Source organism: Cyprinus carpio, chromosome B8 (assembly GCF_018340385.1).
Source record: "Cyprinus carpio isolate SPL01 chromosome B8, ASM1834038v1, whole genome shotgun sequence".
NCBI lineage: Eukaryota > Metazoa > Chordata > Actinopteri > Cypriniformes > Cyprinidae > Cyprinus > Cyprinus carpio.
The window spans coordinates 24,489,906-24,501,487 of record NC_056604.1 but is presented as its reverse complement, the minus strand read 5'-3'; the positions used below and the strand labels follow the sequence as shown (position 1 = coordinate 24,501,487).

At 35.6% G+C, this 11,582-nt stretch overlaps 1 protein-coding gene across 1 annotated transcript; it reads left to right on the top strand.

The window, feature by feature from the left end:
* The first annotated feature begins 2,613 nt into the window (after nt 1-2,613).
* Nucleotides 2,614-11,373, top strand: LOC109060555 (BTB/POZ domain-containing protein KCTD9). Its single transcript, XM_042730208.1, has 12 exons — nt 2,614-2,809; nt 3,271-3,392; nt 3,577-3,620; nt 3,798-3,894; nt 5,056-5,114; nt 5,230-5,358; nt 5,610-5,677; nt 6,276-6,371; nt 7,452-7,601; nt 7,710-7,815; nt 9,605-9,738; nt 9,820-11,373. The coding sequence occupies exons 1-12, from the start codon at nt 2,762-2,764 to the stop codon at nt 9,934-9,936; spliced, it is 1,170 nt and encodes a 389-aa protein (XP_042586142.1). The 5' UTR covers nt 2,614-2,761; the 3' UTR covers nt 9,937-11,373.
* Nucleotides 11,374-11,582: the final 209 nt, after the last annotated feature.

The following is an 11,582-nucleotide window of genomic DNA, read 5'->3' as shown; positions in this document are numbered from 1 at the left end:
ACAAATGCTTTCTGTAGCGAATTAATGCGTTTTTGTGAGAAAAACATCCATATTCAAAACATAATATTCACTTTAATGTAAATTGCGCTCACTGTTGTTCACGGAAGCAGCTCCGGGCAGAAGACGTATGAGGTTGGCTTTGCGCATGCGCCGGTGAGTGTCATGAAAACCAAAGTTTGTTTACAGGATCAAAGGAAGCAATGTTTCCTTACTTTAGCAAAGGAAAACCAGTCTCCTCTTGGCTTATAATGAAATCCTCCAACATTCATCCTCGATTTGTACTTGTAATTCATGACCATTGTTTTGTTGGCGCTGACTGCCATTAAATAAGTAAATAATGGGCTAATTTTTATTTTTGGGTGAACTATCCCTTTAATGTTAATCCAAGAGAATAAAAAAGAGAAAATCACTCATTGCTCTTGACTGAATAATTTTGTATTTTTAACAAGAATTAAGCTATATTTAATTTATACAGTGAAGACTGTATTTGATATGATGATATTTTATATTTGATTTTTTGGTTCCCTGAATGCCTACATACTTAAAAAAAAAAAATCATTGTTTAATTTGTATTTTTGTTCTATTTATTTATTTGTGCTATTTACGTGATTTCAAACAAGGCCCACTGGTACAACCTGCACCGGGGCACCCCAAACCCCACGGCCCTGGCTAGAAATAATTGTAAAGAGCTGCATTATTGAATTTAAGTTCAAATTTAGAATTTATTTATCCCATGTGACAGAAAATCAAGCTGGAATGATGTCCTTGTAGATAATTCAAAACCACAAAATATGTTGAATATAGAGGAAGTCCACTTTTATATTCACTTTAGTCTGAGAATATTTTTAGTCGAAAATGTCCTTAATTATTTGTGCATAGAGGAAAACCTATTACCTCTCCTAAACTTTTTTGCAACTTTTCCCAAATCCTTTTAAGTTCAAAATGTTACTGTTGCTACGCACCATCTGTCCAATTCAGAAGATAATGTGACTTTTAACGTGCATTGTCACATCTTAATATTTAGAGAAGGTACAGAAAGAATCGATTTAGATTTTTTATTTTTTTTTCATGATTTTAGACCTCAAAATGGAACTGTGGTATAGCTGTGCTTTGACTGATTAAATGTTTAGTCAAACAATGTCAGACTAAACGTAGTCTGGGTAACATCCCTACTGATAGCATAACTAATAAGTCTTGCAAGGCCAGTTAAGGAGCAGAAACCTTACATGCAGTGGGTTTGAATATAAAATAGGTCATGACATTATCTCTGTAAAGAAAACACACTCTACTGTGTGTGTTCAGTGGCTCCTTATCTAATTTATTTTCAAGAAGGCAATACCCAACCCAAATAACCTGACCGGGAATTTAAGGGAGAACTGAAAACTTCCCTGTTCCTGAAGGACATTTTGTCAACAGTAGTTTCCAAGAGAAGTGATTATCAGGCCTATGTGTTTGCAGAGCATGTGGGCAGTTACAGACCTAGTGGGACATTCTGGAAGACACAGGCTTTTTACAGAAGATAAGACTGGGGCCACCATGTAAGAATCACTCAGCTAAGCAGGATATTATCACTCGCTTATTGTTTAACGTCATTTATCAATGCTCCCGCATGTGTCCGTTTTTTTTTTTTTTTTTTTTTTTTTTTTTAATGCTGCAGATAGGAAGACAAATAAATCTGTTGGCCAAGAAATTATATTAGTTTTAGCTAATAGGGATTTTTTCAATATTTAAAAAAATATGATATAGGGGTACTGGGATATTTATTTTTTTCATTATATTTAAGTTGTGAAATATTAGATGTGCGCAGCTATGCAGATATGACTAATTTTCTTACATTAGATGTTCATAGACAATAGACAGTTATATAGGACATCATAAGGTTTCATTATTAGTTCTTGAACATACAGTTTCCGGTTTAGATTGCATGTGGTTTATATATAAATATAATGTGTGTGTGTGTATACTTAAATACATATTTATATTTAAATATAAAATTAATAAATCTTTTTTTATATTATTATTTTTTTTTACTCATATTATTTAACATTGTCTATACGAAATTACATATATAAATAGCATAAGGGAAATAATAATAATAATATGTAAACTATAGATATTAATAATTAATATCAAGTCATGTGATTTTTTTAATCCAAAAATGTTTACTCTGCCCTCTACTGTACAAAAAAAGGCTCAATATGCATAAATAAATTGAAACCATCGAATGCAGTTCAAGTTAATCCATTTGCCCAAAAGTAAAATTATCTTCTGAATTTATCATTTTAATTTAGAGACTTTAAATTATATGAATTACAGAATTAGAGATCCGTGATTCATTTTGCAATACTACCTGGGCTTGACTTCCACATTTGTACCCGCAGTCCTATATACGGCTTCGTAATGAATGAGTAGTTTGACTACAGCAGCCCGCAGTCACTGAGGTAATCATTTCCCTTGCGTCAAGATTCCATTCTCACCAGGCAAGTTTTTCATTTAAGAGTCCAACACCACAATTGTGTCCGATTGGTCCGAACCGCAGGGCAAGTCTATGAAACGCGTCCTGTGATTGGCCAAGCGTCGAGGTCGGCAACAGTATTCGCGTTTTGATTGGACAACGGCTTCGTCATTTTGGTACAGTGTAGCTAGGTTGGCTCTTCCTACTCCCTTTACGTAGGTATTAGTTTAATACATAGATAAGTTAGCGAGATATTAATTTATTCATTTTTGTACAGTTGATATATTTAATTAGCGTAAACAAAGCATGCGAAGGGTGACGCTTTTTGTCAACGGAACCTCCAAAAATGGCAAGGTGAGTGAACACACGCAGTGCACGTTTAGCCTGTAACTCCAGTAACTGAGTGTTGAGGGGACACTGATGTCCTGTTAATGCATGAAACCTCGATCTCACTTTATTTAGTAAAGATAGCGTGCCACTCTTACTCCTGACGATATGGGCAAGGCCACACAACAGCTCGCTTTTCTGTTATTTTGACATTATTGTTTATTATACATCGCAATTGCATTTTCTGTATTGTCCTGACGTTAGCAACAGCAAGTACGTTAGTAAGCCAATACGTCAATATACATTTAGTAAATTATTTACATCATATTTTTTTTATTCTGATGTATGCATATTTTATATAATGAAATTATTATTATTATTTAATACTATTTATTAAAATATTCAATAATTATTATAATAAAAAATTTTTTTATTAATGCAAACATTAAAATTTTAATGGCTTGATCATGCATTTGTTTCTTTTGCAGGTTGTAGCTGTTTATGGGACTCTGTCTGATCTTTTGTCAGTCGCCAGCAATAAATTGGGAATCAGGGCTTGTAACCTATATAATGGGAAAGGTGGTCTCATAGATGACATTGCCCTCATCAGGTGTGTTGCATTTGCATTTTTTAATTATTTCTTATTTATGAAAGACAATGTTGGGAACATTATTGAAAAATGCATTGCTAATCTCAGTTGCTTTGAGTTCTATGATTACAGACAGCCTTGTACTTGATTCTTGAGAGATGATATGTTGGATGAACTGACTGGTTATTGTGTCTATATTCAACAGAGATGATGATGTGCTGTACGTGTCAGAAGGGGACGCTTTCATTGGTGAGTCAGCATCATTTTGTTTTCCACTTTATGCCACTTGGAACACAAGGGTCATGAGATTCCCAGGGAACACAAACAAATAACAAGTCACTTTTCATAGAAGTGTAAACATTACTGAGTGAAACTAAAAGTGTACTTCAAGTTCAGTGTGTAAAACTATGAATGTGTTTGTGTTAGACCCTCAGAGTGATGGGAAAACGTCAGATGACATCTCAGGATCGCACACTGATTGGCTGACGCTGAATATTGGTGGGCGGCTTTTCACGACCACTAGGTAAACATGCACCATGGGATCGCTGTCTTATTGGCTTAAAATCCATTGAAGTGTCTAATTTATTAATCTAGTTCTAATCTATTATAACTACTGTGAATACACATGTTTGTAAGTAAAATATGAGAGATGAAATAAAGCAAAAGGCTTAAAAGGCTGTGATTTAAAAATGATTATGGTTTTTTTAAGGCAAGAAAAAGTCTCAACCGTAGTAAAATCTGCAAAATTATGAACAGCGATTTTGATAAACTCAAGTTTATCATTTGCTAATCAAGTTTGGCACATTAATGTAGATTTTAAAAAACATATAGATCGTAATATAATATATGTGTGTCTGTACAGTTAAAGTCAAAAGTTTAAATTCACCTTGCACAATCTGCAAAATGTTAATTGTTTTACCAAAATAAGAGGGTTCATACAAAATGCATGTTATTGTTTATTTAGTACTGACTTGAATAAGATATTTCTGAAGAAAAAAATACCACAGCTATGGATCATTCAGGTAACAGCACAGCATTAAGAATCACGTGTACTGTATGTAAACTTTTGAAAGGGGTCATTTTTACAAATTCAACTATTATTTTCTCTTGTGGACTATATGCAAACATCTTTTATGTGAAATATCTTATTCAGGTCAGTACTAAATAAAAAATAACATGCATTTTATATGATCCCTCCTATTTTGGTAAAATATTTAACATTTTGCAGATTCTGCAAGGTGTATGTAAACGTTTGACTTCACTTATTTTACTAATTTTAAAACAATCTTTAAAGTAAAATAGCATTTTTGGTGTGTACAGCAGTATATATATATATATATATATATATTATATATATATTTAACTAAACTATAAAATATATTGTTAATTGAAATAAAGCTGAAAAAAATATAAAATAAATGTAAAATAATATAAATAATATAAAATAAAAGTATATTATATATAGAAAATAAAATAGAAATATTAGACTCAGACTTAATTAATAATTAAAGCTAAGTACAAATAAGCACATAATAAACTTACTAAAATTAAAAAAAATGTATATTAATACATATTTTAGTAGTATATAAATAATGCTAAAATAATACTAGTATGCAGATGCTAAGTGGTCTGTCATTGAGATGTCATTAATATAGTGTGATCTCTCTGTTTCCTCTTGTTTAAGGAGCACTCTTGTGAGTAAGGAGCCTGACAGCATGCTGGCACACATGTTTAGAGAGACGGGTAAGATTATAGTTCATGTTCACTCACTGACTGATTTAGGCAGTGTTTGTTTTGCTAGTTCATCAGGTTGTGAATCAGTGTAAAGCACAGTTCAGAGTTCTTTCTTGATCTGCAGATGTATGGGGTAATAAGCAGGATGAACGAGGGGCTTACCTCATTGATCGCAGCCCAGAGTACTTTGAGCCCATCCTGAATTACCTGAGGCACGGCCAGATCATTGTCAATGAAGGAATAAACTTACTCGGTGAGTGACATCTGAATGTTACCAAAGGCATTGATAGTTCCCACGTAGCTTATTAGATATAAATTTAATATTAGATGTTATATATTATGTACATTCGGGTGTAGATTAATGCAATAAACAAAAACAAAAAATAAAAATAAAAATCTAATAATTAATAATAAATTATAATTAATGCTAAACATGTTTTTGTGTCCATATCCCAAATCAGTTTCATTTTCTAGTTATAGTGGAATGCTTTTTATGTTTTCTAGGAGTACTGGAAGAAGCTCGATTCTTTGGAATAGAGCAAATGGCTGAACAGCTAGAAGTGGCCATTAAGGTAATAGAACGGAAGTGTTAAAGTGACTCTTGTTACATAAAATGTATATAAAAGTTGAGTCAGTGAGATTTTTAAGATATGCGCACCAAGGCTACATTTATTTGATGAAAAATACAGTAAAAACAGTAATATTCTGAATTATTACCAAAATAATGTTTTTTTTTATTTTTATGTAAAAAGTTAATTATTCCTGTGACGTAAATCTGAATTTTCAGCATCATTACTCCAGTCTTCAGTGTCACATGATCCTTCAGAAATCATTCTAATATGCTGATTGGATGCTCAAGAAGTGGTTCTTATCTTTATCAATGTTGAAAACAGTTGTGCTTAATATTTTTGTGGAAACCGTGATACATTTTTTCCAGGTTTTTTTGATGAATAGAAATTTTAAAAGAACCATTTATTAGTATTATATATTTTTGTAACATTATAAAGGTCTTTACTCTTCAATGTTTTAATTTAATGTGTCCTTGCTGAGTAAAACTAAAATCATTTATTTCAACAATAAAACATCTTACTGACCCCAAGCTTTTGAAAGGTTCTCTATATGCATATGATTATTCATTAAATTTTTTATTTTGTTTTCTATGGCATGCAGAATTCTCATCCACCTGAAGACCACTCTCCACTCTCACGGAAAGAATTTGTTCGGTTTCTGCTGGCTACTCCAACCAAATCAGAGCTACGCTGTCAGGTAGAAGGCATTTGTTTAGGAATTGTTCAGATGTGTTTTAGTCAGTTTAATGTTGGCATTAAAGCAACACTATGTAACTTTTTCTGTGTTCAAAATGTGCAAAATGTATATAATGAGCGAGTACATCATAAATTCATCTACCAAAACGCCTTTTTGTCTTATCCCAAATCACTACGGTAAATTTATAATAAGTGATTATTTTTGGACTATTGTAGCCTGTGTAACCCCTCTCTCCCGGGTCCTCACCGCCACACCTCGTCCTTGCTCCGAGTGGGCCTCGAACCCGGGTCTCTGGGATGGGAGGCAGACGCACTAACAAGGAGGCAAAATGACTGCAGCCACTAGCGTCTGTCGCTAGTGCGTCTCTTGAGATCAGGGGAGTGAGGTTTACCTGCACAGCACCTACTCGCTGTCCTCCATTACACTCACCCCCCAAAACCTCACTCCCATCCGGGTCACGGCACCAATGGAGCCCCTCTCTACCGGGTCCTCACCGCCACACCTCGTCCTTGATCAGAGTATGCCTCGAACCAGGGTCTCAGGCATGGGAGGCGGACGCACTAACAAGGAGGCTAAAGGACTGCAGCCACTAGCGTCAGTCGCTAGTGTGTCTCTCTGAGATCAGGGGAGTGAGGTTTACCTGCACAGCACCTACTCGCTGGCCTCCGTTACACTCACCTCCCTAAACCCCCCATCCGGGTCACGGCACCAATGTAACCCTCTCTCCCGGGTCCTCACCGCCACACCTCGTCCTTGCTCCGAGTGGGCCTCGAACCTGGGTCTCTGGCATGGGAGGCGGACGCACTAACAAGGAGGCTAAATGACTGCAGCCGCTAGCGTCTGTCGCTAGTGCGTCTCTTGAGATTGGGGAGTGAGGTTTACCTGCACAGCACCCACTTGCTGGCCTCCGTTAGGTAGTAACACATACCTGCGTGAATCGCCATAGACATAAACTTGGAGAAGTAGCTCCGGTTAGAATGTTCTTCTGCGGGATGCGTGCAGTTCTGTTTATTAACCGCTAGCGCGCCAAAATTTACATAGTGTTGCTTTAAGGTGTCTTTTTTCCTCTTTCCCTCTCAGGGTCTTAATTTCAGTGGAGCGGACCTTTCTCGGCTGGATTTGCGCTATATTAATTTTAAGATGGCAAATCTGAGTCGCTGCAATCTCACCTATGCAAACCTATGCTGCTCAAACCTGGAGAGAGCGGACTTATCTGGAGCCAACCTGGATGTGAGCTGATCAAAACTTTTATCACTATTTTTTTATCTCCTCTTCTGATTTTAATCCCTTTGAACTGATATAAAGACTTTCTTTCTCACTTTCTTGCCCGTTCTCCAGGGTGCTAATCTCCAGGGCGTGAAGATGCTGTGCTCTAATGCAGAGGGAGCGTCACTGAAAGGATGTAACTTTGAGGATCCCTCTGGGCTCAAGGCCAATCTAGAAGGTAAAACTGCACACAGAATCCATTTTTTAGTTTTATGAATAAAATGACATATTATATACATGACATATATATACTTTCACTTTCATAGTAGTCAATAGGGCCTTTCGCACCACAGGAACCTTTTCATAGTACCAGAACTAATTGTGGAACTACCCACTTTTGGGTGTTTTCGCACCACAGGAACTGGGAGCGATTTTATTACCGGAGTGCCTTTTTCGAGAACCAAATTAGCGCCTACTCCAGAGCAGGGTCTAACCAGCAAAATAAATAAACTTGGATAAACTTGGACTTTGGATAAACTTTTGTACATTTTAAAGTTAAATTATTTAATCTAATGCACTTTGAGGGTTCAAAATTAAGAGCTCCAACCCATGTACTCAACTAAGAAAACTTAAGACAGAAAAAAGTCAATGAATTGACTCCTACCTGAACTTTAAAGTGGACTCAACCCTCTTTTTATTTGTCACACTATCACACTGGTGTTTTAGGAAACAAATTAGAATATAATAATAATAATAATAATAACAATGACAATAATAACCATATATTGTAAAACAATTGCACTGTAAAATACATGAAAATTAATATTTCGTAGGTATATTATTTTTGCTTTACATTACAGAAGGAAAATTATAATACTTTACTTATTTCTGTACTTGAAAGAGATATTTTAAAGTTGGACTGCATTGGAACCACTAGCTGTCAGTAATTCATACTGCACTTTTAAGCTTTTATTTTGAAGGAAAACTCCAGCTTGAAAACAGCCTTACAAAAACGCGTCTCACTACAAATCTACTGAAATGCTGTGATCATCTGCTGTGAAAATAAAGCATAACTAGTGGCTGTTGTGTTGCGTGCTAAACTCACAGCACGTGCAATAAACGAGTTCACTGCAGTCATTCACTGTGAACGGAGCAGTTCTGGCCTAAATGGTGGCTGTCTGATCGCCTCAACAATGTGTGAGCTTCGCTTTAAAACACGAAGCGAAACAGACTTGATGAAGGAATTAAGCCATATTTTGCTTTTGGTTTTAGTTCATTTGACAGATACTGTGCCAAAGCATAACGGCCTAAATCACAACTTTAAAGACCTTTTATGCTATTTAAATTATTTTTAAAACTACTATTTTTTTCCCGGAAGACCTATTGTTTCGTATCATCATGTGACCATGATTATATTGAGACAGTTTTGCTATCGCGATATCATGATACCTTGCCTTACCTTAACTTACCTTTTTAAAGAAACCGTAACTAATTGGACAATTGACAATTAGTGTTTGGTGATTAGTTTTTGGTCTGCATTTAAATTCTCACCTGCTGTGTTCAGCTGGGATTAGGACTTTGCTTTCTACAGACCGGACAACTTCTATATTCCACACTGACTGAATCAATCATTTCTTTTTGAACCTTGCCTTATACACAGAGGCATTGTCATGTTTGAAAAGAAAATGATCCTGTCCAAACTGTTGCTATAAAATTAGAAGCACACAATTCGCTAGAATATCATTATATGCTTAAACATTGAGATTTGTACTCTTGGAAATTACTAAAGTAGTCAAACCTGTTCAATAGAAGGGGGTGTCCCAAAAATTTTGTCAGTATAGTGCATTTGTTTTAAAGTATTACAATAGTTTTCACTGTGGTACGGAAATTGGTACAAACAACTGACATTTTGGTATTGTGACAACACTAGTCATTGCATATGAAAATGACGCTGATACCACATTGTGTTGCATTATCATGTTTTGTGTTTGCGTTTGGTTAGTTAGTGTATTCACTGTGTGCTTCAGGGGCTAATCTGAAAGGAGTTGACATGGAGGGCAGTCAGATGACTGGTATAAACCTGCGTGTGGCGACGCTGAAGAATGCTAAGCTGAAGAACTGTAACCTGCGTGGTGCTACATTAGCCGGCACAGATCTCGAGGTGAGTCAGCCGAGTTGATTTAATGGCATGTAGCCACATTCCTCATAACACTGAAAGAAACGCTTTCACATATGTGTGCAGAACTGTGATCTCTCAGGCTGCGATCTACAGGAAGCCAACCTGCGTGGTTCAAATGTGAAAGGAGCCATTTTTGAGGAGATGCTGACTCCGCTGCACATGTCCCAAAGTGTGAGATAACCAATTACATCTCTCCCTGCCCGGCAACCTCACCAGCCAGCTATTCACAGCTCTCCCTTACCCCGACCCCCCTTTTCGTTTCACGCTCCTGTGAAACCGTATGCAATACTAGCACTTGGTTTGCCCACCCCTTCTCTCTGAGCTTTACTCTCATGCACTAGTGCACATCCAGGGTCTGTAGTCATGGCCAAAAATAGCGAAAGCTTAGTGTAGAGAATCCAAATATTTGAAAATGCTATTTGTCAAACCAAACTTGTTGCTTTTGACTTTGATTTTATTTATGCTTTGAGTTGACCTTTTGTTCGATGTATGCATTTCATGTTGTGTTTTGTCTCAAATAATGAAGTCAACACTTCAGTCAGTCAGTACAACCAAATATTATCTGTAGAATTTTAGATTGAGCAATCAATTGTAAACAGTTTATGATAAGGCTTATTGTTGCACAGCTTACTGCAGGCAAAACAAACTCATAATAGTAGCTTTATGTATATAAAATATGGAAAATACCTTAGGGTCTGGCTACAAATATGCAACGTAAACGTATAGCTCTTACATATTCTGTTTTCACATTTACATGTAAACTAAATTAATTGTTTGTTTTTGTTTCTGGTTTGCCAGTTGTTGTTTGATCTACCTCCCAAACAACCCGTTTTAGTTTTAAGTCATTAAGTCAAATGCAAACCATTAATCTTTAATAACTGTGTAATAACACTTTGCCATAGGCTAATATGCACAATAATTAACCAGTGGTGCCAATATGCTGGTTTATAATATCACTATATTGTATGTGTGAATGTTTCGCTTTCAGGTGTCTTATTTTCCCCATTTTTAATCTTGTTTTAATTGAAGTGACCAGCCTACACCAAAAATGTTGTGATGGTTCTCATGCCTTTATTTAATGTTTGTCATGATATCATCAATATCGTCCTACTTTTTGTTAACATTTTGAACACATGAAGCACTAAATTAGGACTTTTGCATTCATATCCAAAAATTGTGTGTGTAAGACTGACAAAGTAGCACATTTATGAAATGCAACTTAGGTCTTGTGCTGCTCAACTATTGCGTTATAATATCACCTGACCTGGATTATTTGCTGCATGGTTAAAAAATGAAACTAACCATCTCGCTCAGAGATTTCTGACAGTAGCTCAAGAGTTATTTGTTATTCGAAATGCTGTTATTTTTCGTTTACAAATGTTATTGTAGGTACTCTATCAATCCTGTTAAATGAAGGCAATCAAAATAGACTTTTGCACTTAAAGTGTGATTCTCTATGCATATCAGACCCTTATGGAAAGGGTGCTAGCTATTTATTTATGTATCAGGCTGTATTTATGTAAGTGGTAGGGGGAGGATCTACCTGCTCTCTCTTTACCAAACTTTGTTGCACTCTATTACGGAAGTGTGTTTCCATAAATAGACTGTTATAATCAATCTCTTGTTGTTTGTCTTTATTTATTTGGTTGCATATATTATATTGGAAAAATTTCTGAAGGATCATGTGACACTGAAGACTGGAGTAATATCTATCTATCTATCTATCTATCTATCTATCTATCTATCTATCTATCTATCTATCTATCTAAAACATTGTTATCAAAAATAAAAACTGTACAGCTTGATGTTGGGTTTAATTATTGTTA

Coding starts and splice junctions, on each gene's coding strand:
- LOC109060555 (XM_042730208.1), top strand. CDS start 2,762: ATGCGAAGGGTGACGCTTTTTGTCAACGGAACCTCCAAAAATGGCAAG. Junction 3,895..5,055: donor CGGCTTTTCACGACCACTAG/GTAAACATGCAC, acceptor CTCTTGTTTAAG/GAGCACTCTTGTGAGTAAGG. Junction 7,602..7,709: donor TATCTGGAGCCAACCTGGAT/GTGAGCTGATCA, acceptor CCCGTTCTCCAG/GGTGCTAATCTCCAGGGCGT.